The sequence below is a fragment of the Enoplosus armatus genome, chromosome 18, assembly GCF_043641665.1.
Source record: "Enoplosus armatus isolate fEnoArm2 chromosome 18, fEnoArm2.hap1, whole genome shotgun sequence".
Classification (NCBI taxonomy): Eukaryota; Metazoa; Chordata; class Actinopteri; order Centrarchiformes; family Enoplosidae; genus Enoplosus; species Enoplosus armatus.
In genome coordinates this window covers 21,297,417-21,321,156 of record NC_092197.1, presented here as the reverse complement: position 1 = coordinate 21,321,156, position 23,740 = coordinate 21,297,417, and the positions used below count along the sequence as shown (strand labels likewise).

Sequence of the window (23,740 nt, the reverse complement as noted above, 5' to 3'; positions counted from 1 at the left end):
TCACTTTCTGGATGTATCCATTGCAGGCTGACCCTTTACACCTATCGCGCTCGAACGCTTGCCTTCCAGGTCCAAACATCCATGTTGGATCCTGACTCGTTGCCTGGACAGTTGTTGGTAAACCCGCCTGCCACTGCTGAGCCGAACACTGAGAGTGCGACACCGCCCCGCTGCACGACGACGCAGCCAGCCAGGGTGGAGTTTCAGCAGCAGCACTGCTGAGAGCGGATAGGGAGGGGAACTAAGAAAAAGTCGCTCTCTGGCCTTTCCCCTTGCTAAAAAATTAGCGGTCTGTCGGGGAATAGCTGAAATACATTACCAATCCTGGTTTGGAAAGTTCGAGGGGTCGTCGGCGGTGGATCCACGCGCTCAGGTCAGACTGAAGGTTTCTAACTTTGAAAACTTTCCACCTTCCTAGCGAGAAGTCCTTGACGTCACCAGAAACTCGATGTGGAAGCAAGGAAACTTAGTAAAAGTACGCAGACAGGCCTGCTAATGACTGCAGGAGGGAAGTAGCAGTTAGCTGAGTTAGTTAACTTAAACAGGAAGCAGCGGAATATGTCTTCTCCTTACAGGCTGAAGGTCTGGAGGGCTAATGGGCCAAATCTCTTCCCCACTGTTGTCTTCGTGTTGTTTCCGTAGAATAACTCTGGCATTTTGATGAGGTGAAAAGTGTGCGTGTTTGTGTGTGTGTGTTTGTGTGTGTGTGTGTGTGTGTGCGTGCGCGCGCGCGCGGGCGTGTTGTGAAATGCTGTTGCTCAGTCAAAGTTCCGTATTTCAGAGAACTTGTTGTCTGGGGACCACCTCTACGCTACTTCGTGCAGCGAACAGGCTGCTCAGACCTGCTGTCATTTCTTTTACTCGAACAATAGCTGTGTGTCTGGGCGTGTAACGCGGCTACCAGACGAGCAAGCAAGAAAACATAGCCTCCGGGTGCAAATTCTTACACCACTGTGATGTGGTGTGCGACAGAGTGGAGGAATTTGCACGGAGACGTGTTTGCTTTGACCAATAAAATGCTGTTGCAGCTCTGGGTGTGAAAACATGCAATAACCCCCAGTGAGCCTGGTAAGGAGGATTCTGTGAGGCCTAATAGCAGCCCGCAACGTGCTGGCACATGTGTGGACATTTTCACCAGTAATTTCTTGGTAATTGTGGCCCAAACTAATACCAGGCTTTAAAATGCCATTGCAGCAGCCTTGTGTGTCCACCAGTGTGGTTTGTCCATTATACTGTAACAGTGCCGTTACAGTGTAATTGATGGAGATGATGTCCACTGCCAGGTCTGTCAGAGCTCAGAGCACAGAAATAACACCCTCAAGACCTTTTGGTGGACCAATTCAAAGGGAGTAGGAGAGAGGATGAGAATTATGTAGCTGTGGCTCGGTGTCCCTGCTCTCTCTGTCACAGGCTGCTGGGAGGACGGGAGGGGATGACGGTGGGGGGCTTTGGTCTGTCGCAGGGGATCTTGAACACAGCCAGGTTGCTATGAAATTTTCTCCAGATTTTCGGCATGAAAAAACGCAGCCAACACAGAGGACAGCGCAGGGTCATCCGGCAAAAAACTTGCACCATTGGGCTCAACTTTTGCTGCAATGCGACGCCATTCAGCAAGACGCGGTTGGCGTTGGCCAATCAAATACATGCAAGCGCCCAATCCTGGTGGATAACTTTGTAGTCACAAAGACTCACCAGATGTGGGCTGTTAGGATAAGTCTGCTGACTATTTCAGTCAGCATTCTCCTCCCCTTCTGCCATCTGCGTGTTACCGTTTTGCAAGGGCTGCTTCCTGGACTTATTACAAATCGTTGTACAGTGTTTTGGCGACTGATAAACCTTTAAACTCATGAATCTGTTTCACAACACAGCCCCCTGCGCTGTTTTAACGCAGGGCTATTTGCAGTCTGAATCCCTGCTAATGGACTGGTGAAATTACTGAGCACATTAATGCTCCACAGAGGCTGAACTCTTTCCATTTTAGACATTACAAGAGCTTTTCTCTAGGTCCAAATTTAAATGCCCGCACAATTTCAAAAAACTGAGTAGCTTCTTTTCTTTTCACCTTTTATATTTGAAAACAAACCACACGTGTGCATCCGTAGCCCTATTGTCATCACCAATCGTGTCCACCCAGTGGCTTCTTCTCTAAATCAGCAGCTGGGTATGCTAGCTACTGTTGTCCGAGTCCCACCAACACAACATTTAACGCGAAATCGATTCGTCACAACGGATAAACATCGGCCACTGCCGTTGGTGAATGTCATCTAATTTGCAGATAGGCCGATGGCAGTCAACAAGGCGAATATCGGCCGATACAGATGTTGGGGCGATAAATATTAGTATAATAGTTGTCATGGATAAGGCTTTGGTGCATGAAGTTAGTTTAGATTAACGCATGTTAATCTCCACATGTAAGGAGTGTTAGCATTAATAAAGTCATTGAGTGAAACTAACATCACATTGTCTCATCAACAAACATATTTGAATAGTTTTAGTAACCGGACAGCCAATCCACCAGCCTCACGTATCAAGCCTGTAGAGTAAAAGTTCTGTTGGATAGGTGTCAGTGTGTTGTGTCATGACCCACTCTCACACCAGTTAAGGAAAGCTGCTTTTCATTCCAGTGTGCTGCAGAGATCAGACTGCAGTGTTTTCACTCAGCCATATTTGGTCAAGACAACATGTGCTGCCACTCCTCCGGCACGAGAAATGATTTGTTTTAGACGTGAGCTAATTCCCAAGCCTGTGTCAGATGCCTGGGGAGTTCAGTTAGACCAGTGAAAACTCTCCATAGATTAAAGCAGCACTTCATTGAAAGATCACATGAAGCAGTAAGGTTGCTTGGAGAAATATGAAGTCAGTGGTTTTCATGTTTAGTATTTGAGTATTTAACTCACAGTGGTAGACTTCAGGAGGCCCTGCTTCCATTTCTTTCTTTATCAGGATCCCCATTAGCAACAGCATGAGCATTGGCTACTCTTCCTGGGGTCCATCACATCTCATTGAATTAACAATCAAGTACTAGAGCCCTACTGATACTGTATTTTTGAGGCCGATACCGATATTAGGGAGTAAAAAAAGTCTATCGATTTATGTGCTGATATTCTTTATATACACAGAATATACACATACATATATTCTAAATAGCTTAATCTTCACTAATGATGAATTCATCTTTATATTTAGGTATATAAAAAGATGTATGTAATAAGTGAAGTCACTGGCAAAACATCTAATGTCCTCTACCCTATCAAGCTAGCTATGAGATTCATGCTACAGCTTTATTCTGAAACATTATTTCAATGGATTGATCTCCAATCAGAAACTCTATATTTTTTCTTGCTTATCAAAACATTTCATCTTCAGAATTATTTTGCTGTTAATTTATAATGGTCACAAGCATTCATTCATTACTCATGGTTCGCTGCAAGAGACGAACAGCACCTCTGTTATAAACATTCAGGGGAAACTTTCACTGTATCCGGTGGAAAAAACAGAGTTTTAAAATTAAATTAAATTACACAATTTTTTTTTAAATGCAACGACTGGAATTGTTCGGTTTGGAGGGGGTACCAAACTGTGACTCTTGAATAATACAGTTTGGTGTGGTGTAACCTTACCGTTACACTCCTACTAATGTTATAATGCATTAGCTAGCTAGCTAGCTAGCTAATGTAGCAAGTATGATAAGCTAGAGTGACATGATGGTTGTGAGGGAGAGGGTTATATTAAGAGTCTCATTTGGAAGCGAAAATAACGGGGTCATTGTTCACTTTCCAGCAATGTATTTCACAAACTAGTTAGTAGGGCTAGAATTGATGGCAAAGACCAAATACGTTGTTGTTTTTAGCCTGAATTTGATTACCGTTGCCACACCAAAAGCTCACCGCCCGGGCAGCAGAGCGCTAGCTGCACGGCTAACTAACAGCAGCTACAGTTAGCAGTTACTTAAACAACAAGTAAGGCAGGAATACGTCAGGCAGCGTGTTTCATGTGTTACTCTATCCCCGAGAATCTATTTTGCCTGTTGTTGTTGTCGCCTTCTCCTTGTTGTTGTTGCACTTTAATGAGCGAATGAGTATGTCCGTCTGCTTACGTGGAGGACGTCGAGTTGAGTAGGCGGTCCTTCCTCTGACATATGTGAACACACTGCTAAAAGAATGTGGTCGTATGTGACCCAGACCACGTCCGAATGTGGTTTGAGCGATCGGATCTCAATGCGTCTTGGGTGCGAGTCACACTGAAATTAGCACCAGCCACATACTGGTAAAATATGAAAGTGGCTGGTAGATTTCAGACACACAATGATGATTAACTATTGAGTGGCTGGTAGATGTTCACATTTTAAAAAGTTAATTTGCCACCCTGAACGTTAAATTGTAACACTATTTACGGTAATTAATGGAAGAATATAGAAATGTCCACTTTCCACAATAACGGTAGTTTGTGGAGAGAATAAGAAATGCTATATAAAGTACACTAAACCATTTTATTCCAGTGTTTTATTTGCTGTGTTTAAATGAATTTAAATGCATAAAGGAAATGGCATATATGTACTGTATATAGTCGACTTCCTTGGAGTTGAAAACTGTCTCAAATTGTAGATGAGATGTTATCTTCCCTCTCCGTCTTCACATTCCTGTATTCCGCTGGGATCGGCTGCATTTAGTTCTTGTGCTGGCTGCCAGTGACATAAGGTCGAATAAAGCCTCTCGTCTTTCTTCTCTCCCTCTTTCGCTTTTGTCTCCATGTTCTGATGCTGGTATTTCAAAGGAATGCAGAGTTGAATTCTTCTGCAGGGCTGGAGAGCAGCAGAGCAGCGATACAGTCTGTAGCAGTACCTAATTTAAGGATGCAGAAAGACCCAGACCTGGGTTTGTTAGAGGTGGTGATGTGTGGTTAATAGGCCCGTCTCTGTCTGATCAGTCATTGATGCAGACAACACAGAGCTACTCACACAAGTCCAACTGCTCAGTACAAACTTTAGACTTGCTACAGGAGTTGTATGTGTTCAGCTGGTGATTATCAAACTAACTTCAGTGCAGCTGATTGTGACTGACTGAGCTTTCTTTTTGCCAACATTGCAACATGCTGCTCTGATGAACTGCCACAAAGGCAGAGTACATGAGTCAATCCCCTGCTAGCGCTCAGCGACATCAACACTGATGAGGTTGAAGTTAGGTTGCAGGACAGCATGCTAACAACCAGCCCCAACATGGAGGCCTTTTAGAAGTGTACAGACCCCCTTGGCATGGTTTCAATTGGATTCAGGTCTGGGCTTTGACTGGGCCAATCCAGAACACAAATCTTCTTCTTCCTCAGCCATTCCTTGGTTGTATTGCTGGAAGGCTTCAGATCATCATCATGTCGCTTGATCAATTTTTTTCTACCTGAATTATCACTTTTCTTGTGGCCCATGCAGATATTTTAGGTGGTCCTCCACTTCTAGGCAGAGTTGCAGTCATTTTCAGTGCTCTCCATTTGTAGATGATCTGCCCCACTGTGGACCAATGGAGCTTGAAAGTTATAATTCATCTAAAAAAATGTGCTGTCACTACCCTCCTCTGAGATTCCTTTTCCCCTAGGCATGATTCAGCTCTAAGGGTTCACTTTGGTAAGACTTAACTGACTTGGTTTCATCTCTGTTTCGGTCAGTGCTGCCAAATTTCTTCCCTAAAGATCTCTCATTCTGTTGGTCCATTTCATTGGTTAATTTAGCCACCACTTTTATCCCACCTGAATGTATTTACCTGCTCATTTTAAGCAGCATTGCTTAAAGCTCAAGGTTCACTAACTTTTGCACTGACCAAAGTTTACAAAAAAACATTTTTCATTTAGCCTTGACTACACAATTGATTTCCTAAAAAAAGCAATTGTTATTTCATATAAAAAATATAAAAATATTGGTTCTGATTAGATAAAGAAATAATGGTAAAACAATAGTAAACTCCAAAATGCTGGAGAGGTTCACATACTTTCAAGCAGCACTGTACAAGGTGATGGTAACTCTCAGAAAGATGGCAGCTAGAGCAGCGTCTTCTGTAATGGGATGTGGCCGGGGTGTAGTTATGAGGATTTGTCACGTTTGATTGGGTTGCTCTAAAGTGGGCGTGGCTTCATGAACAAGGCAACAGGATATTGACGAAGCTGCAGAGAGATATGAGGTATTTGTGGTAATATATACAAATACTTCATATCTCTAGTGTTTAGAATATATTGGCTCACCCACTTTGTAGACAAAGTTTTTGCCGACTGAAATCCAAAGTCTTACTCTGTCCCATGACATCGCTCAGCCATGGTCAAGTGTGGTTTATTGGAAGTTCTTTATTCAAATTGCAAAGCATATTGCAGTTGGCGATTCAATGTGCAACAAAAAAAATAACATAGGTTTTATATGATTTGTGTTAGCTGCCCCGTATCACATTTGAATGGATACATGTGTGTTTAGTTCAAGATGAGCCATCAAAAATATTGTAGCATTTTACTGGAAGAGAAAGGAGAGGCATTTAGATATGAACATAGTCAGGATCAGAACTTGATGAATGTAAATGGCCTTCACTGAATAGCGCTTTTCAACCTTAATGGTGCTGGCCTCCATCCAGGGTTCAAGGACACTTCAACATGTAACTGACCCAAGATCAGCTCCCTGGTTGTGAGGGATTCATAAAGAGTTAGACTGATTAGACTGAAGATGTTTGTTTATTTTGTATAATTCATTTATTTAAATAGTTTGAAGCTCATGTAAGTGACTAGAGATAAGTGATCAAAGCAGCACATTGCAAAGTTGGCAATAGTGACTTAATTTTAGCGATTATTTTTATTATGAATTTAATCTGACGATTATTTTCTTGATAATTGCTTAGTCTATAAAATGTGAAACACGCTCATCACAGGTTCCCAGAGCCCAAAGTACCACATTCAGATTTCTTCTTTTGTCCAACCAACAGTCCAAAACCAAAAGACCCTTCATTTACTGTCAGAAATGACTAAGAAAACCAGCAGATCTGGAACCAGCAAATGGTTTTTGCATTTTCTGCTTGAAAAATGACTGAAACAGTGAATCGATTATCAAAATAGTTGGCAGTATAGTAATAGTTTCTTTGGATCGACGAATTGATTAGTTGCAGCTCCACTTAATTTGTATGATGATGAATAGTGACATTCATGGATATGACAATCATTCATGATTGAAAATATTTTTCCCTCTCCTCTGCTGAGCTGACAGATCTTGTCTCGTTATTAGTGTAGTTACTAGATTTAGGTTTAGACAATCACCTCACTCAGTAAATATGTGGTCTTTGCTGTGTGTATATATATATGTATCTATAGATATATCTATTTTTCATGTAAGTGTAATAATTTCTTCAAACATTAGCAGGGGTGCACTTTATTGCAGGCGAGGTAGTGCGTCTCCATCATAATATGCTGCTCCATGGGCCTTTTTGTCAGCAGACATTTGGACTTGTCATTGTAGGGAAAGCAGGTGTTACTATTAAAATTAACAATGTCCCTGTTGTATTCAGGTGCCCTAGTAGGCCTTATCCTGAAGTAGCCATCATTCATTTTACTTTTCACACTGGGTCTCCTTAGTATATTTCAGGCACTGATTTGCAAGTTGTTGGATGTTCATTTACATGTGTAGATGCTGTAGATGTTACTTCACTAGATTTGTGACTGAAAAATGTTACAATATTTGAAGGAACCCTGTCAATTAAGATGTGTAGGACTTAATAAAGTTTAAAAAAAAAGTTTGAAAAAAAAAATGAAGTTCCTGTTAATGAGACTGGGAAGTATTGATACAGTTGCTTTTTGTTGCATGAAGCGTTGCAATTAATAGTTCCTTTCATTATGGATTCATATCGATTATGTTCTCCGTTCATTGACCATATGGCCTCTAAACTGTCAGAAAATACTGGAAAGAGGCCAAGTTGACATTCTGTATTCAAATTGGGTTTTGGATGGTAAGCTGAACAAAAAGTGCAAAGAGATTCGGTTTACTGTGCTAGAAGATTAAAAAAGCCAGCAAGAAGTTGTTTAGAAATGACTGTAGCACTTGGTTTCTAGTTCCAGCAGAAGAGCAGTGAGAGGACATTTTCACAGCTCACTGGTGATGAGAGCAGTGGGACAAACTTGACTGCAGTTGTGATACATTTAGTAGATCACAAGTGCTAAAAGATCTCACTGGTTCTGGTGGCTTTTACATCGTTGTTTACTCTTTGAGTAATTGTTGGTCAAGTCTAGAGTAGACTAGTCTAAATCTTTTTTAAATTGTACAGTACAACCCAAAACAGAGTGAGTGAGCTTCATTTCCTTTTTTAATCAATTCAGCACCAGGTTTCCTGTTCACTCAAGGGTATTGCTTTGTCAAACCCCTCCCGTGCTCTGGATGTCATTGTGCTGGTGTCACAGCAGGTCAACACAGCTGCCTCTAATGAGATTAACAGATGGCTCAGAGTGATGTCGGTGTGCCAGGTAGCGAGCGCTGTAGTAAGGACCACTGTCAGTACTTTTCATTGTCCCGCATTCATCAAATAGAGCCTTTATTTCTTTTTCGGAGCTGCAGCTGTGTCTACTCTGCTTTTACACGTATGTGAAACGCAGAGTGGTGCCAGTTTTCAGACCTAAGTATTGTTACAGCGACCTTTTATTAAACAGGTCCTCAGCAACAACATGGCCCAGCGATGGTCGCTTCCTTCTTCTGCGGTGGCTTGCTTGTGACGGCGGGACACATGTTAGAAAGTAAGACATAAGAGCTACACATGTTTTAGTAAATGTGATGCCACACAGGCACAGGTGGGGTTACTGGTGTGTAGGGTGCACGATGACTGAGAGTCAGTGCTGCTCTGCTATAGCAGCACAGGCAGCAGGGCTGGGTAAGACCAAGATCACACAGGATGTTTGAGCGCAGCTAGGAACAGAGACAGTATAGCTCATTGGTTGGGTTGCAAAAAGCTATATGTACTCTGCAACACTGTGAACTCGTGGTCAACTGTTCTTCACCACCACTTCTGCTGCGCTGCTGCTTTACTGTCAACACTTTTGGTGAAAGGAGAAGGCGTGTTGTTTTACGTCTTTGTCATTGCCAATAGATCTCCTGAACATACAAAACCAAAATCATTTATCCACCAGGCAGCAGCAGCTTGACATCATTTATTTCTCCACGGTAGAGAACAAGAAGAGAGAGATATGCAGGATTTTTGCTTGAGTGTTGTGCTATCATGGTATTAATTCTTAAGCGAAGTGATAGTGAAAAGATGGCACTCGTGGCATTAGGTATGTGGTGTATGGAATCATTTGATATCTAGTAACAAACATGAACCATGTGTTTGCTGTCCATCCATATACTGCTATGTATGTTTCGAATGTGGTTCAACACACAGCTTCCGTTCGTCACTGGTGTGGTCAGCTGTTTTTTGTACGCACCAAGTTTGCTTACGCTGGTTAAAACGTTCCATGTTACATAACATATAGGCTAACTTTGTATGACATGCTCTCAGTTGTTTTGTCAGTTCAGTCTTTCCATCGGGACTGACTGGGAGTCTGTGAGCGTCAAGTAGTCGCTATTGAAGCGTTCTTGTCCATTGAGCCCACACCGACTCTGACCTCCGCTGGGCTGTCACTGTCCTCACAGGCAGCTGTCCGTCTGTCTGGGTTGGGGCAATCTGCCTGTAGTGAAACGGGCAAGCTCATAGCAACACTGGGGCTTTGATCAGTCATTACAGGTACAGAAAATACATTAACAACATATAAACAGCGGGAGGTTTGTGTGATTCAAAACAAAGACAAGGTAAAAACAACCACCTGTCTTCTCCTTTCACTGACCCCCCCCCCCCCCCCCCCCCAAACAAACTGTTAATTATTTTCTCAACTAAGACAATATTAGTTTGGTTTATAGAATGTCAGAAAATAGTGAAAAATGCAGATCACATTTTTCTAAAAGAGGTGAACAGGTCAACTTGGTTTGTCCCACCAACACTCCACGACCTAGATACATGAAATTTGTGATCGCATGACACAATAAAATCTTCACAGTTGAAAAGCCGTGACTGATCATCCTGTGGCAAATTGAGTGAAAAATAACTGAAACGATTAACCGCTTATCAAAATAGTATTTTTTTCTTCCATCAACTGACTAATCGATTAATGGTTTCCGCTCTAATTTAGACCTCATTTGTGTTTACTTGTTTCATGAAAAGTTTTATATTTCAAACTCATAATGATAATAATTAAAGCCCCCCCCCCCATGGTTGCTGTCTTGATTATATCTTCAACATCCCTTATGTTGTTCTGCAGAGGACCGATGTTCAGAGTGTTTGTGTCGTGTCCCCCTGGCTCTTATTACAGTTTGTCTCACCAGCGCAGTCTGCGCGTCCTGTTGTTAGCAGGACAGATGTGCTTACCAGCTGGATATGGTCGTCCATTGGTCACACACCATCTTGTCTGTGGCATATTGATAACTCCGCCGCATCACAGTTACAGTCTTAGTATCAGTCAGTTTACCCTCAAAACAGTTTCTCATCAATTTGTCCTTCTTTTCATATGAAATATAGAACTGTACTGCCTATTTCGGTCGGACCAGGCGCAGTTTAAAAATGGCCTGATATGACTTTAACAGGGTTTTCCCCAGAAAAGTTGTTGTTTCAAAAAGTTGTTAGGCCCGATATATGTTGGTTGTGTCCTCTCTTTCATGAGGACTGGAGTAACGAAAAAAGACGGGTCGGTGAAAGCAAGCAAAGTAGTGTGCATTAAACTATACAATCTCCAGTGTCTCTGTGTTTACTTGTGCTCGAAGTAACGTTTATGTTAGCGATATTAGCGAGTCTGTTCTTGCTCTAGTGGTGTTAGACAAAATTTTCAGACGGCCAAATACTGGAGGTGATGGTGATGCGGAAGAGACAGTGGAGGTTTTTTTTGGCCTTTACCTTTCCTCCTTGACATTATTCCTAAATGTCTCAAAGGACATATCTCTTGTTATTGACTGTTTGGCTAGCTCGCTAAGGTTGCTAGGTAACGTTAGCTTGTGATAGTTGGAAGCTCCTACTGTTTTCCTACTGGGCGTTCACGTTTTAATCAACAGATATCGCTGGTGAGTTTTCCAACCACTATACCTATGTTTCCAACTGAGCCGCCCCACTGTAACTGTAGTTAAAAAAAACATATTAATAATATATTTATGTATTGTTATGTTTATTCCTATGTTTACTCACATGCATCAAGGCAGATGGTTTCTGCCTGTTTTTCCTTGCCGCTGTCCTTGCTCATGGTGGGAACTGTTGGGTCTCTGTAAATAATATTATAAAGAGTGCGGTCTAGACCTGCTCTATATGAAAGGTGTCATGAGATTTTTTTATTGTTGAGATTTGGCGCTATATAAATAAAATTGAATTGAATGCATGTACTGTACTTGAAATGAGCACATCTCCTCTACGACTTTATTTTATTGTATTTTATTTTTTACAATGAACTGGTTGTTTTTAACATTTACTGTTACAAGCTTCTGGTTATGACTGATGTTTGCAATAGAGACTGTAGAGAATGCAGATGATCTAGAGTATCACACGCTGTTTTTATCAGTGGTGACAGTAAAATGTGTCATTCTGGCATTATAAGATAAGTTATTTTAATATTCCTCTAGTTGTTGGTGGACTGTTGCGTCTGGTCAGGCCTGAAGGACATGAGATAGAGGCTGGGATGTTCAGTATCTGACTGTCAGGGTGACAGTTGACTGCTGTCACTGCACAGTGGAAGTCTGGACTGTACTGACAGGAAGTGAAGTCAGCTAAGAAAGGTCTTTAAGCACAAGTCAATATTTGATGCTTAATGTACTGTACATGTAAAGATTTTGTTATGGAGCAAAGATGGCTCAGTTCCATTTAAAGTAACTGAATGTTTTACTTCCCTTAACCCTTTACCCTAACCCAAATGCTGAGACTTTATAAGTGTTATATAAGTGTTGGTGTTTTTAAAGTGTACATGCTTATCAACATTATTATATTGATGTTTTTCCTTGTAGGTCAGCCTCACTATTGTTTTGTAGTGTTTTCCTGCCAAACTGATTGGCTGCTGTGGACTCTTCCTCATTTTTCAGTAACTGCAGTAATTACTGTTGTGACTCAGCACTTCCTCTTTCAGTCTGGGCGGAGTGGGAAGCATCCACCATATATTTTCCAAAGTCTCCAGATACAAACTGGAAGAGCGGAAGGTCAAAGAAGCCTCGGCTTTTTGGTCCTACATGTCTTGTACTAGTAATATTGTGGACATCCACTGAAGACAGAGGAGGCTTTTGTAGCACCTGTGACATACAAACTTGAATGTGTCCCCTCTTATCTTTCCTTAAACCCAACAGACAGGATACACAGCTCCGAGATGAATCATAGCTGGGACTAGACAGATGGCTGAAATGCCCTTTTATGGCATCGAAGGGCTTTTTAAAACAGGAAATGACATCAGGACATCTGAGTGGGATCTCACAAGAACCCTGTCATTCCAGAGTAGAGGAAGATCCAAGACACCCCCCCACACACACCAAACTAAAATAGCTTAATAGCTGTTTGAATGAAGATGTTATTTCATCTATGACAGTCTGATGAGAGCCACCAAACTAAATAACCAACAGAGAGGAGCTACAAGTGCTATTATGTATCAGCAGCCTGAGAGCTGAGCATGTTGCAGCTAGAGGCCTGAAACATGTTGCTGCAGAGAAATCCCAGAGTCAGCCAGTCAGATATTTATAACCTGACTTCATGTGATTTCGACTTGCAACAGAGTATTCAAGGAATTGGGATTTGACAAATTTTTTTTCTTGTGGATGAGGGAGCTTTTTTCTGAGATGTGTTTATTGAATTTCGAAATGGACAATCAAGAGCATCTCAAGCTTCAGTGCAAATGTATCGACACAAACCAGAACAGACTTCAAACTGTAAAAGTATGTGTGCATGTTACATGTGATAGCACTGGGTATTTGGTCATGTGGGCTGTAGGTGTCAATATTATGTGTGCTGTGAGGGTTGTTATGGCTTGAAGTGTTATGGTAAGGATGGCTTGTATTTATTTATGTACACAAAGGATTTCACTGTACTTGTACATGTGACAATAAATTGAACAGACAGAAGAACAAGTCTCTGAAAGTCACATACAGTGACTTTGAAAAGTATTTAGACGCCGTCACTTCTTGGACACTTTATTTTGTGATATTAAATGGCCTTTTTTTGGCAATTATTTGTACACAATAACCAATTGAAATGTTTACATTTATTTGTAAATGTATCAAAAACCAAAAAGTGAATCTCTCATTTACATAAGTATTCAGAACCGTTGCTATGATGCTCCAAATTGAGCTCAGGCGTTTGCTTTCATTATCCTTCAGATATCTCTTGAACTTGATTGGAGTTTGAGTCCCACACCTGTGTGTTTACAGGGTCTGAATACCGTCTAAAGGCACAACAACATCTTGTTGCTTAGCTTTTCGAAGGGAATAAACAAACGAGATATAATGTGTTAATCAGTGAGCTTTAGAGGTGCTGGTAGACGGAGCCAGGCTAGCTGTTTCCATCTGTTTCCAGTCTTTGTGCTAACCTAGGCTAACCAGCTGCTGGCTGTAGCTTAATCATTCATTCAGGATATCTTGCATTGCATCTCTAGATCAAGGTCGTTCTCCTCTGGTGTTTTTATAGGAACAGCGAGCAGCAGTAATGTGAGAACACGTCACAATTGTAAGCTCTTTCAAAGAATGTGGGAATTGGTTGAATTTGCTTGAAATCTTGAAATTGTAAGCTGGAGGGTTTGGTTATTGTGTTTTGATTGGTCATGAAGATGTAAGAGCACGTGCCCGTAAAACAATGAAAATGATTGTAACCTGGTCTGTGTCCTTCCTTTTCTCACACCCAGAGTTCATCATCTGACCGGGCAGGAGGGCTGTCACTAAAACAGTGCTTTACATCAGGTATTTACTTCACTCGCATCTTTCTGCTTTAAATACCCTAAATATCCTTCCACTCAGTTGTATCTTTTCAAATCAAACGTTTCTCAGCAAAGTGAATTTAGCTTTTAGGAATATAAAGTGCAAATGCTTTGACTTTTTTTGTCCAACAGTGCTTTACATAGTTTAACAAGAAACTGTAGTCATTGCTCCCTTAAACTCTGCTAGTTTTGACCTTGTTGAAGTATAGTAATGTATTTAAGAGAAACGTGATCATTGGGGATCAGTTTTGGGGGTTAGGATGCGCTCAGTGTTTGCCAGGAAAAGGCAGTTTTGCTTATTGCTTGCTAGCTTGCTTTTGCTTGCATTTTTATCTGTTGCTACAATACCCAGCATTCATTTTGATAGCTGTATCCTGATATCTGATCCCCTCCCTGCTCCACCCCAACTCCTTCCGCCTGTCATCAAGGAGGGAGCCAAAAAAAGAAGGAGGAACTGATAGTGATCCAGTGTCAGCAGGCTTGTCAGGCTGAGGCTGTCAGGGCGTCTGTGTTGTGACATCCAATCCCTCTGAGCTGTGCTGCCAGCACATGCTACGCTGTTGTCTGTCTCCATGCTGCCACTCTGCAGCTAACGTGTCATTTCCAAACAGCTTGAAAAAGAAACCTGCATACACTATTTGCACCTGCTTTTCAGCAGAGGAAACTCAATTCCTCTTCAAGGTATTAGGTAAAAGCACTCATTATGCAGCAGAACAGTTCCTGCCAGTGTCACATCATTATATATTATATTATATTATATTATTTGATTATTATTACTATTACTATTTTGACATGCTGTTGGATAGTTCAACCTATAGCAATGTATCATATTTGATATACCTGATCATATTTTCTGTATGTTAAGTCATAATCTACAAAGTAGCTAATAACTATAACTGTCAGATAAGTGAAGTAAAAAGTATAAAGTAATATATCATGAAAATACTTCAATACAGTTCTTGAGTAAATGTAATTTGTTACTTTCCATCCGTGGGAATAGTTTGTGCACAGATTGAGGAAACCGGGCGAGTGTTGAGCCGCTCTGCTCTCCTTTTCCATCGCCCCATCTCATTTTCCTCTTTTGAGACTTATCAGGGGAATCTGTGTACTGACCAAGAAGTTGTTGTTGGTGTTGTTTTTAAGGTGATCCACTTGCAGATTAACTGCGACCCTGTGAAGGATAAGCGGTTATAGAAAATGGATGGATGGATGGAATTTGCAGATTAGATAAACATGTAGTGCAACTCAGTTTCCTGTCTGAACTGGGGTTCTCACAGTCTGGTTTCTGGTGTGCATGTAAATATAACTGCTGTTCCTCATTTTAAACTCAGCTTCACACTCTGTACTGAGAAATGTAAGAAACTAATTTAGAAATCCCCCTGAGTTTGCAAGTACTTCACTTTGCTAAACTTCATTTAAGAGGGTGCCAAAGTAATAGATCTTCAGGGACATTAGTAAAAAGCACCAAAAACAAAAGCCAAGCTACATGGCTTATTAGTTGGATTATTAGGACTCACTTTTCTATTGAAAGACTCAGAAAGTGCAAAGGTTTTTCAAGGTAAACGGGCGGATATTACGTGGTCATCATCAGCTGAGTTTGAATTTGCTCAGTGGTCATGGAGATATGCTAATGCTAACATGCTAACGTGCCAACACAACCAGCAGCTATGTGAGAGAGGCACAAACTGGTGCTACCATTAGCCAGTGCTCTGCTTTTTACACCTGGCATGGAAGCTGAGACCACAGTCAAGGGGGCCAACGTAGGTAATAGACTTTGGAGTATTGCCTATTTCGTCACGGTTAGGGAGGGGCCAGAGAACACGGCTTAAACGTCCAAATCCAAGCAGACACAAAAACAACAGGTTTTCCGCACAGTGTGTGTATTTAGTCAGAAAAAGTCACCCGTATTAACATCTTTTGCTGGCAAGAATGTCGTTATGTGTACAACGCAAAAAAGAAAACACTTTAGTGTGGAGTTGCCCTTTAAAGAGTTTTTCCTTGTCTTTGAAGAGTTTGGTGTTTGGGTCAGACCTGTTGATGTTGTTGACACGTTGCATGTGATATTGGGCTATACAAATGTGATCGATTTGTCTTGATTATCTACTTTATTGGGCATCATGCAGGTGTGAGTTTGGTGGAGGTGCAGAGCAGCAATCATGGTGGCCCTGTCACTAAAGATCGGCGTGGGGAACGTGGTGAAGACCATGCAGTTTGAGCCCTCCACCATGGTCTACGATGCCTGCCGTATCATCAGGGAGAGAGTTCCTGAGGCACAGCTCGGCCAGCGTGAGTTCTCCCTCTCTTTCTCTCTCTCTCAACGCACACACACACACACACACACACATACACACACACACACAAGAGTTTTAGCGCCAGTGTACTTCATCAGAATTGCTTGTCGGATGGTTTAAAAACTTCAGAAACCCCCTCTCTCCCACACCTTTCCGATGTTGCAGTTTGGAGGGCTGCTTGTTGCTTGTTTTGGAGATTGTTGCAGACATTAAGAAGCAGCTTTGCACTCTGTGTTTTCTTTGCGTCTTTGACACAGTACTCAGCTGAGGGTAGAGGATAGTGGAGGATGAAAGCTTGGTACTTACATTCAGCATGTAAAACACAGCTCCAGGCTTCTACAATAATAATAATGACCCCTGATCTTGAACAGTATGAGCATTAAAAGGCAGAACTATATGCTTTTCCAAGTGGCTCAGGGGTTATAGTAAAGAAACACATATACAGTAATCACACAGGAGCATTCCAAGCAGCATATAATATTAAGAGTGATTCTCTTCACATGTAAATACCTTTATCAGTCAATCAGTGTCAAAGATAGTAAAACGCAAAGGTGGTGAACATGTGGAAGTTTGAGTGTAGAATTAGTACTGTGCCCCTTCCTGATTTCTTCTATTTTTGCATATTTGTCACGCGTTTCAGATCTTCAATCTAAATGGAATATAAGACAAAGATAACCTGAGTAAACACAAAGTGCAGTTTTTGAATGATCATTTCATTTATTGAAGGAAAAAAAGGCTATCCAACACCAGCTGGCCCTGTATGGAAAAGTAATTGTCCCCTTCGTTCGTTGTCCCTCATTCAACCAATGACCCAAATTGAATTGATAGTTGGGTTCAATTAGACCAGACACAATCAGGCTTGATTACTGCCAGCCCTGTTGAATGTAAACGCCACTTAAACAGAACCTTTTCAGCAATGTCAAGTTGGCTAAAAGGTCTTAACAAGCAAAAACGGCATCTGCTAACCAAGAGGAACATGAAGACTCGTCTCACGTTTGCCTAAAAACACATTGATGACCCCCAGGCCTTTTTGGGATGATGTTCTGTGGACTGAGTCAAAAGTGGAACCTTTCGGAAGACATGCTAACACAGAATTCCACAATAACAACATTGCACCAACAGACGAACATGGTGATGGTGTGGAAATGCGTAGCTGCTTCAGGACCTGGGCGACTGCCATAACTGATGGAATCATGAATTCTGCTCTCTGCTAGAAAATTCTGAGGGAGAATATCCGTTCATCAGTCCTAATCTGAACTCCACCTCTGAATGGCTCAAAAGACACAAAATTAAGGGTTTTGAGTGACCTAGTCAAAGTCCTGACTTGAATCCAGTTGAGATGCTGTGGAACGACCAGTTATTACGTTCAGGGGGATGTTGAGTTAACTTGTTTCCTTAAACGAATAAACGAAATGATCATTTAAAAACTGTATTTTGTGTTTATTCAGGTGGTCTTGTATTCAATTTAGTTTGAAGATCTGAAACAATTAATTGTGACAAATATGCAAAAATAGAATAAATCAGGAAGCGGGCAAATACTTTTTCACGGCAGAGTACAAAGCAACCAGGACTATGTGCTGTGGCCTGGCTACGTTTTTGTCTAATTGATTATAGGCTCTGCAGAAGAACTGCAGTTGAAGACGCTGCTGTAAACTAAAAAGCCCTCTGCTCCAGAAAAGTTATGTCTTATTACATAAGCTGTTTCATCAGCAGCTCTCTGAGTTACTTGTCCCAACCTGTATATCATTTTGCATTTAGAAAGACAAAGAGTTAAAGCCAGTGTCTCTGACTAATTCAACAGCTTGTTTCTACTCTCCAGCATATTAAGTGGTCCAGTTCTCCTGTCTGACCCTGTAGAGACAAGTGGTCACTTTTTCAAAATGTGTAACCTGATATGTTTGGAGCAGATGTATGTGTTGAAACAGGCGTTGATCATCAGAGACCCACTGACCCGGTTAACATGGACAGGGAAGCTAGTGCACATATTTTGGAAGTTACATCCAGCACAAATACTTGAGATAATAGCAGCTCCGTCGTGGCTGCATGTATGCCAAGAAACACACTTGCAGTGACTCACTCAGTATTTCTGTTTCCTTCTGCAGCCAATGACTATGGGCTGTTTCTGTCTGATGAAGACCCAAAGAAAGGCATCTGGCTGGAGGCAGGAAAGGCCCTGGACTACTACATGTTGAGGAATGGGGTGAGTCTGGCTTCACTTTTAGCACACAGACAACACATAGAAGGATGACAAAATGTGCCCAGCATGTTTTAAGTCCTGGGTCAGTGTCTGCAGTGGCAAAAGGAAAAAAAGTATTCAGTACCACCTTCAATAAAGGACATTTGTGGGGACCTCAACAAACACAGGAATTTTTTGACTGAGTAGACTGGAATCTGTAATAAACAGCACGTATCAACGGTAATCATCTGTAACATTATTCAAGAAAACGTTTTGCTCCTGATCACATCACTGAAATAACATAAGGGTTGAAACTAGGCTTTGGCATAGTTTTTTCATAGTCTTTTCTAGGCAGGGCCTCTAGATCAGGGAATAAAGCAGGACCACCCTTATCATGTCAGTTGTTATTAGAAGGCTACTTATTCCCAAACAGATTTTTACTTAAACTAGCACAAACCGGTTAACACACTGCTTTCCAGTGATATACTGGGTACTGTTGAAGAATCATTGGCTATTGTGATGGGATCAACATGTGCGAACAAAAATATCACTGGACTTTTGTACTAATAGGATTTTGAGACATTTGGGAAGATTGTCTGGAGGCTAGTGGTGATAGATAGACAGATGATATGTAATTGAATTAATAATAATGAATAATAATAATAAAGCTGTTGACCTATGTTGCCCTCCAGTTTAGAGCCCTATTTCAATCGTGCAAGTGCAACGACCAGCAGCAGGTCTTGGGCTCTTGGACTGTGTGATTGTATTGTGGCCCGTGTAGGTGCAGCAGCACAGAGTGTTAAAGAGCTGGGTGAATATAGATCAGAGGGTGTAGTGATTAATAAATACACTCTCAGCCAGTCACATCGATGCTCCCATCGCTGAGCCAATCACAGTGAGGTATGACAGTAATGACTCAACAAATGAAGAATCGGCTTGATGAGACAACCAAATGATAAAACATAGTTTGGTGAAGCCGTTTTTATGATCGCATCAAACGGACGCTTTTTCTTCTTAGTCTTAATTCTTCTCTATCTCCTGTTGTAAACTGTCACATCATATCGCAGAATGTGACACAGCAGCATGTGCACCGTCATAAAACATGTAGTTGGAAAGGAGGCTGTGATGCACAGAATTAATGAGCCCCGGTGATCCCATGTCTCCTGCATAAACAGGCACAATACAGAGTTCTGACCAGTCCACCAGTCTGATGTGTGTGCTTATTCTGTAGCAGCTTGGTGTTGTTAACATGTGATGAGAAGGAAACACAGTGGATGGACCTGGTGAGGCACTACTGGCTGGGGAGTGTTGCTGGACATCAAAACATCACGCATACAGTAATAGAAAATTTCAAGGTCAGGGAAATACCAAACGTTGTGCTGGTCAGTGCACCGCCGTGAAAGTAGGACCCTAAGAATACATAAAATGTCTTGTTGGAAGGAGATTTGAAAAATTTATTTCTGTGAATATCTAAATCAATTTTGGTCTGTTCATGGCATTGCAGAGTATCATGGAATTTTCACGTCTAGTCACACCGAGCTCCTGACTTGTCTCCTCTGTCTGTCAGGACACTCTGGAGTACAAGAAGAAGCAGAGGCCTCTGAAGATCCGCATGCTGGACGGCACGGTGAAGACCGTCATGGTGGACGACTCCAAGATTGTCAGTGACATGCTCATGACCATCTGTGCTAGAATAGGTCAGCTCTGTCACTCACGCTTCACCTGGACAACTCAAAATAATGTCTAATTTCTGCCCATTGTTCTTGCCTGTCCTTCAGCACGTCACTCCCAGAACAAGTTATATTGACTCTGCTGGTTAATGACTTAAACGTAGTAACCTGAATCTGTTTGTGTGTCAGGCATTACAAACTATGACGAGTACTCACTAGTGCGAGACATCGGTGAGGAGAAGAAGGAGGAGACCACAGGCACCCTGAAACGAGACAAGACTCTGCTGAGAGACGATAAGAAGATGGAGAAGCTGAAGCAGAAGCTCCACACAGATGATGAGTGTATGACTACTGCCTTTAACACATACTCCATGGCCTAAAAGTGACCCAGTGTCACGGTTCGACTGGAAGTCCTGGATCTCCTGTTTGTGATCCAGCTTTGTTGGGTGTGGTGATGTGAATATATTAGGAATATTGTGCTGACCCACTGACATGAGTCGCACATCTCTTGCTCTTTCGCTTCACGGGGACAGATGGCAAAATAAATAACGGTCCAGAGGACATATTGATATACAAATCAAACGGTCTCCGACGCATCACACTAATACCATAAACGTGTAATTTTGAAGTAACCCCATCCTCTCAGCCACATTGTCACAGCCATTTTCTCCTCTCTATAATGACTGAATGACACTGCTGTGAAACTGGAGGCCATGTTACTTCTGCCTGGAAACAGAATTACATGCATAGTAATGAGCTGTTAGAGGTCATTTCAAAAATAGCATGACAGTAAAGCTAAAATTAAAGCTGTATCGGTTAATGGTCCCTACATTACAACACCATCAGCACTCTGTATGTTGTGTATATTCTATATGGCCAGTAAACACACTTTCCAGACATACGAATAGCAAAGTACTGATCAGCCACCTTTAACCACATTACTTGAAAAGGCCTGTCACTTTTCCAAGAGTCACCGGGCACCAGTATGTCTTTTCTGTTCCTGAGTCAGTTTGTTTGGTGGCTGTTTTCCTCAGTGAACTGGTTGGACCATGGCAGGACGCTGAGGGAACAGGGTGTGGAGGAGACGGAGATGTTGCTTCTGAGGAGAAAGTTCTTCTACTCTGACCAGAACGTGGACTCCAGAGACCCTGTCCAGCTCAACCTGCTCTACGTACAGGTACACAAATTAACCCGCATAGACCTGATAACTCTCTCTGGGTCTCCTGACTTTGTTCACTGGCATGCTTCATTTTCCTTTTTCCCCTTCCTCTTCCTGGAAAGACCATGTCATTTTTAAAAGTCAGCATTAATCAATCAGGCGGTCGCCTTTTGTGTTATACATATGCTAATAGAGTTGTTGCAGGGATGACGTATTTTTGTAGGCCAAACCCGGAAGTTAGCATCGCCCCGGTTCCCTCAACAAAAAGCCAATGGGATTTTTCCATCCAGAAAATAAGCTCTGTGGCAAAACAAAAGTTTATGATACTTACGTGTTTTGTTGAGCAAGATAATCTTCACTAATGAACACCACTTTTCTGATTTTTGAAGCATAAATGGAACCGCCAGCAGTAAAAAGCTAACGTAAACGAACTACACCACGGCCGCATTACTTTAACGTCACCACCACTGAGCTGAACTTTTAAAGAGAATATAGATAGATATAGATATATAGATATAGTGTATAAACACAACAAGGCTGTAAAGGCAAACTAGTGAGCAAATGACCTTCCGTGTTCGGCGTGAAGAAGTTAATGTCCGCAGCAACCACTGTCGCCTCATTTAGCCACTTGTTAGCAACCGTAAGACATGTAAAACGTGTAAAGCTTGTGTTAACCACAGGCCTTATTTGAGGCATCTAACCAAAAACATATAAAAAAAAAACCCATTGACTTCCAGATGAGGGAACTGGAAGTGTAAAAATGCTGACTCATTTCCAGGTTTTAGAACTCATTCCTGCAGCACTCTATCTCCAGGTTAAATACTTTATTCAATTAATACTATTTTCTCAAATCTCCCATTTTAGAAAGTCCTTATTTGGCATGTGGACATGGATGTGCAGTACTTTTCCTTCATCAAGTAAAAGTTGATATTAACACATAAGCATAAAAGGATATCTGTTCCACAACAACACAACCCCCATAAGGGGGGCACATGTAATAAAACTGCATGAGCAGGTTTACAGGTGGGCTTAGAGGCTGTTTAAGGAGGAATAGCCAGGCAACTAGAGCCATTGCAACCTAATCAGAATGAACTCCCATATAAACCTGACACATTACAATCTTATTACATTCAACATTCAGCTCCACTGACAGTGACAATGTGTACAAGCAGACAAACACACATGTATCGTGTGCTTGCTACTTTATTTATTTAATGTTTATTCACACACAGGGTCACCATCTTTATTTAACTTCTCCTTCAAAGAGCAGCCTGTCATGTGTATTAACTCAGAACACTGATGAGGACTCTACACTGTGAAGTTATCTGAAAATAATGCACACCCTCCAGCCAATCACTATCAAGTATCCTCCGTGGCTATTGGCTGTGTTTTGTAGTTTTGAGTTGTTCTCCTGATTGATGATGGTGGATGGTACTCTGAGGATTGATGTATGTGTGTGTGTGTTTGTGTGGACAGGCCCGTGATGACATTTTGAACGGATCTCATCCAGTCTCCTTTGACAAGGCCTGTGAGTTTGCTGGCTATCAGTGTCAGATTCAGTTCGGAGACCACAACGAGTCCAAACACAAGACTGGATTCTTGGAGTGAGCGCTGCCTTCATGTTCATATTCACTGTCACTGTCTTTTGGTTACACACATTATTATTTGACATTTCTGTTCTGAGTTGGCTTCTTGATGCGGTCCTGAGGCTTGTTTGATTCTATAGTTAAACTCTTTCCTCCTCAGTTTAAAGGAGTTCCTTCCCAAAGAGTACATCAAGCACAAAGGAGAGAAAAAGATCTTCCAGGTAAGAACTGGACTGGAGCCTGTCAGTTTTGATTCCACTGTTATAATGTTACTCGTTGCTAGTTTTCAGTCAACATCAGAGGTGAGAACAGAGGAAGCACATTGTACCTTAAACTCCTGCTGAGCAGAAACAGGATATACTGTAATATGCAGGACAACGTAATGTCGCAAATGGCTGTGAATCAGTAGATGAGTTATGATGACTTATATTTGGGGTGTCTTACGTAATGCCACACTGAGTTGACCTGCCCTTCTGACTGTTTCTCTGCAGGCGCACAAAAACTGTCAGAACATGACTGAGATCGAGGCCAAAGTCAGCTATGTGAAGCTGGCCAGGTCTCTGAAAACCTACGGAGTGTCATTCTTTCTTGTCAAGGTGAGAATTCAGCTAAGTAAGTGACACCATTGGAACAGAGAGAAGTAAACTAGGTGAGTTACATGAACTCCCCCCACTTCAGTTTAATATTAGCAGTTACAAAGGGATGTTATTTCTTATGTAGATTGTAGGTTTTTTTTGATTAAGAACTGTAGATTATCCCTTTTACATGAAAATATGGACAGTAGTGGCTCCATGTCTGGAGTACTGCTCAAAAAACTGGACCTACTTCACCTGCCATATACTACCTCACTATGTATTCTTTAAAATGTTTCAGTGCAATACATACATAGTCATACACAA

General features: G+C 41.6%; 1 protein-coding gene across 1 annotated transcript in view; it reads left to right on the top strand.

Annotated features, from left to right (window-relative positions):
- The first annotated feature begins 296 nt into the window (after positions 1-296).
- tln1 (talin 1) overlaps positions 297-23,740 on the top strand; it is a 72,411-nt gene continuing 48,967 nt past the window's right edge. The window contains exons 1-10 of the mRNA XM_070925252.1: positions 297-373; positions 13,888-13,942; positions 16,083-16,245; positions 18,353-18,450; positions 19,994-20,123; positions 20,286-20,438; positions 21,131-21,273; positions 22,732-22,859; positions 23,002-23,062; positions 23,333-23,437. Of these exons, the coding sequence (XP_070781353.1) occupies positions 16,116-16,245; positions 18,353-18,450; positions 19,994-20,123; positions 20,286-20,438; positions 21,131-21,273; positions 22,732-22,859; positions 23,002-23,062; positions 23,333-23,437 (948 nt within the window). The 5' untranslated portion in view covers positions 297-373; positions 13,888-13,942; positions 16,083-16,115. The remainder of the gene's footprint in view (positions 374-13,887; positions 13,943-16,082; positions 16,246-18,352; positions 18,451-19,993; positions 20,124-20,285; positions 20,439-21,130; positions 21,274-22,731; positions 22,860-23,001; positions 23,063-23,332; positions 23,438-23,740) is intronic.